The sequence below is a fragment of the Chinchilla lanigera genome, unplaced genomic scaffold (assembly GCF_000276665.1).
Source record: "Chinchilla lanigera isolate Chin_1 unplaced genomic scaffold, ChiLan1.0 scaffold00048, whole genome shotgun sequence".
Taxonomy (NCBI): domain Eukaryota; kingdom Metazoa; phylum Chordata; class Mammalia; order Rodentia; family Chinchillidae; genus Chinchilla; species Chinchilla lanigera.
In genome coordinates, this window is record NW_004955449.1 from 5,471,644 (window position 1) to 5,476,202 (window position 4,559).

Genomic DNA, 4,559 nt, shown 5'->3' on the forward strand with positions numbered 1-4,559 from the left:
AGAGAGAGAGAGAGAGAGAGAGAGAGAGAGAGAGAGAGAGAGCAAACTATAACCTAAACCGGAAGGGAAGTAATATGATGGACTGTCACCTTGGCCATAGTAGCCATTCACAGGACCATGTGAGCTTGGGATGTGTTTGATGGTGGAATGATGCTGCAGTTGGGTTCCACTTCCTACCCCCCACCCCCAGCTAATCTCTGAATCTGGGTCAACTAGTTACAGAGCTCGGGTCCCAGAGCGATCAGCCCGATTAGCACTGACCTGAAGCTAACCCGACAGCTCCCTGCCTGCTTGCCGTGTAACCTGCCAAACATTTCTGTTTATTTGATGTGTGATGGAAACGTGGATGCCAGCCGAGTCTTGTTCCAACCTGCCTGCCTTCCACCAACCGTTCTATCTTTGTTTATTTGCAGAGCTTCCATCCGGCAACGCTCCAGGTCTCAGCTTTCCCACCTGGCTCATGAACCACCATTAGCCATTGTAGATCATAAGTCTGCTTATGAAGATGGAAAGGTCAGGCACCACTACTGCCAGGGGAACCGAAGAATCTCTCCTGGGGACCTCTAGGTGCCCTTTAAACATGTGTATAAGTGTTTTGTAGGTATATGTCTAGTCAGACCAACAACACAACATCAGGGCTTGGTGAAAGCTCTCAATTATACACACTTTTTAGAAAGCAGCACAAATTGGCTAATTGATTATGTTTAAGAGTACATGTTTTGGGCTGGGGATATAGTTCAGTGGCACAAGTGCTTGCCTGCCAAGCACAAGGACCTGAGTTTGATTCCTGCTACCAAAAAAAAAAAAGAATGCATGTTTCAGGGCATGGTGGCACAGGTCTGTAATCCCTCAGAAAGCCAAGCCAGGAGGATTAGCAGGCATTCATACCAGCCTGGGCTGTGGAGTGAGTGCAATGGCAGACTGAACTGTCACCTGAGGCTCTGTCTCAGAAAAACCAAAACCAAACCAACCAAACAAATAAACAAACAAACACACAAAAAAAACCCATGTTAACTAAAACTGGGCCATTATGAGTTAGGTAATAGTTTTTAGATGAGTCATTCTAATAAGCACGGAAAAATGGTTTATCACATGTACTTTAGTGAATTCTTTGCTGATGTGGTATGCTTTTGAAATTTAAAAGAATACTTACATTTTTTTCCTCAAATTTTAAAATCTCTTAAATTATAATAAAAGTGTTTGATCAACAAAAGTATTAATCAGGTTAAACCTTACACAAGTTATTGCAAGTTTGGATTACAGAGGTCCATAAGGTTTTACGGATATTTGTTTACTTCATTCAATTTTAGAACAATTGTTTTAGGGTGTATTTAAAATAAACATACTAATTTTAACATAAATTGAAAATAGCATAAAATGAAAGCCATGAAGAATCCACACAGTTAACAATATGAACCCTTGTTTATGAGGACACAGGTGTCCTGCTATGGTGAACATCATGTGTCACAGAAGGTGACCATCAGTCCCCCCCTAACTGTTTCTGGCCTTGATACTCTCAGTCAGTCCTCTATAAACCTTCGTTAGAACTTTTCAAGGCAACTTTGTCAGTGAGCTTTGAGTTCACGTTGTCTTACCCCTTTATTACATTATAAGCATCTTAAACTTAGTGACCACATCTTATTTGTGTTGAATCACCTTGGGCATTTGGCCAAATGCCTTCTATTAAGTAGGACATCAGGAGATATTTATTTTATTTTATTATTTACTTTGATTTTTGAGACAGGGTCTCACTATATAGTTCAAGCTGGCCTTGAGCTCACTATGTAGTGAGTGCTGGGATTACAGGCGTGTGCCACCACGCCAGGTGGAGATTTTTAAACTAGGATGAAAAATTGAATTTCTATGATTAAAAAAGCACAAACTGAGACTTATGAAAGCAAATAAGTGAGGAATATTTTAATTACAAGCACATCCATTATGCATGATGTAATTTTAAATTTGTCTTCAGTAAAATTCCACTATGTGAATCCCTTAATAAGTAATTATAAACATTGGTTCACAACGGAGAAATTTAGGATAAAGGATGGTACTATTTTTTGATTTTATAATTATGAGAAATGAATTATTAAGGCTCTCTTTTGTTTTAATGTGTTGCTTTTAAATAAATAGATACCTCAATATCTAATAGAGTTGGTTTAAATGAATTCCACAGAATACTTTTGCTTTAGAGGAGCAGGAGGAATCACAGTGAGAGAACACACGTTTCACAAGCGTGGTTTCTTACTGTATCTTGTTGCTAAAGATTCAAATCTCTTTCTGGTTTTAGAAATAGCTATTTCATTTATGTTTACAAAACTGCCACAAATAACTCTAAGATGCACTGTATGAATAGGAACTTAGTAGAGCTTCGGCAGAGAAAGAGCCAAACACTCCGTTGAAAATGTAAACATGACGATACCAATCACATTCAAGTTTTATATTTTTTTTCTAGCTTCTGGGTAAATGTTTGATGTTAAATGTAAAAGAGGAAGGGTGGGAAAAGAAAGCTGACATTTGCCATTTTTTAGTTAGTAGACGACTTCGCTTAGTCACAGAGTGGTTGCATCCCCTGCAGATCTGGAAATCAGATGCCCAGGATTCTTTTGATGAAGGAGAACTCAGAAGGGGGCTATTAATGAAGGGAAATCTAAATCAAGTGTAGGAATTCATTTTAGAGTGATCAAAATGTCCCGTATTCTACTCTGCTCATCAGCAATATAAATTAGAAAAAAAAAATTAAGTCAACTTATTTAATATCACCCAGTGTAATATAAATACCACCCAGTGTAATTTTTAAAAAATACCACTTTATTTTCTCTCTAGTTAAGGGCAATAGAAAGGAAGAAAAGAAAAAAAATGTCAGGGAAGCCAATGTAATTTTGCCAAAGTACCAAGAAAAGATCTTATAGTAATACTGTTTGTGTTTACAGTAAGTATTTTGTGGTCTTTTAGATTTAAGGAATTGTTTAAAAAGGAAACAATAGAATTAGGGGTAATAAATGTTGAGTAATGGAATTTCTAACTCCAAGAAACACTGTATGAGCGTTGCTCAGATTTAGTATTTTAAAACTTTATTAAATCCTGCAGGTCCAAACATTGGAAAAACCCTTTCTTTTTCTTTTCTTTTCTTTTTTTTTTAATGAAGAAAGCCTAACCTTTCCTTCTGTAGAATGGGAGATGTTCTGACCTAGGTTGCCAGTAGCTTACTTGCACGAAGCCGTGTCTCCACCTTGTGGTCTCTTAGAGCACTGACCAAACACTCAGAAGAGGTGGTTTTAAATCTCCGCTTCCCCATAAGTGGGCTTACTCACCCACAGCCTCAAGGTCAGCAGCTGACAGAGCGAGGTCCATTTCTCCTTGCTCCCTAAGCTGTCTGCTTAGCTCTCATAAATGAAGCTGGATCTTATATATAGCGAGGGGGGAGGGGGAAAAGAAAGAAGGGAAAAGAAAGAAAAAAGGGAAGCAAAGCTTTTGTAAATAAGGAGAGGAAGAGGGGTTGAAGCAAGGGGAGGGGAACGGGAAAACAAGAATCAAGGTATACCATGTACAGGTATAAATTCCCTATAATAAATGTGATAAAAAAGTACCAATAAATTTAATTAATTAAAAAACAAAGCCACCACCCCAGAAAAGAGTAATTTAGGTGTATGTTTTAGCCTCTAAAACTTTAAGCATCTTTTTTTAGCGAAACTAAAAAAAATGATAAAGTCAGGATCAGATATTAGACATGTACAACTTCATCAAAACTGTTAAAATAGGATTTAAGCATTGGTTGAAGATAAGACAGAGACAAGACCCATAAAAATGACTATTAGTATTTGTTCATTTGAAAAACCCCTGCTTCTTTGTCAGACTTACCATTCTTTATCATCAGATCCCAAAGTTACCTTCAGACAAGAGGCTGTTTTGGAGAGCAGAGGCCAGTGTAACAATTACAGGAATCAGAACAAAGAGTCAAGTGGGAAGTTATAATCCCCACCCCATCCCGCCCCACCCCCGCCAGCTCTCATAGGAGCCAAGAGGAAGGGAACTGGGAAAAGCCTGGTGTCTAGCATGGAACCATCTCCATAGTAGGCAAGAAGCTGTATGCACCATGGGTGTAAAAGCTGCATTTGTTTTGTCATCCAATAAACATGGATCGCACCTACTATGTGCTTGGCATTGTGTGTGAGATGCAAAGATGGGCAAGAGCTACGTCACTATTTCTGCCATGGAGTTGCTCGCAGGTACTTCTTTACATATGATGGAAAAAATAAGTGTGCAACTCGCCAGCATTACAGTAGAGGCACAAGTTCTGCAGTGAGCAAACATATGAATTTTATAATTATAATGCTCCTTGGGTGTGGTGGAACACACCTGTAATCCCAGCTGCTTGAGACTAGGGCAGGGTGATCCTCAGTCTGAGGCCACCTAGCTAATTTAGCAAAAACATGTTTCAAAATGTAAAACAGAAAAAATTGATGTAGCTCAGGGGTAAAGTTACATACAAGAGGCCCTGGGTTCTATTCCTAGTACCACCACTAATAATAATAATCATTATTATTTTATCTCTCTATGTG

General features: G+C 38.5%; 1 protein-coding gene across 4 annotated transcripts in view; it reads left to right on the plus strand.

Annotated features, from left to right (window-relative positions):
- Positions 1–4,559, plus strand: part of Abcb11 (ATP-binding cassette, sub-family B (MDR/TAP), member 11) — a 98,672-nt gene that overhangs the window by 58,686 nt on the left and 35,427 nt on the right. For all 4 annotated transcript variants that reach the window (XM_013518809.1, XM_013518807.1, XM_005393268.1 and 1 more), the window contains one exon: positions 414–513. In XM_013518809.1, coding sequence (XP_013374263.1) covers positions 414–513 — 100 coding nt within the window. The remainder of the gene's footprint in view (positions 1–413; positions 514–4,559) is intronic.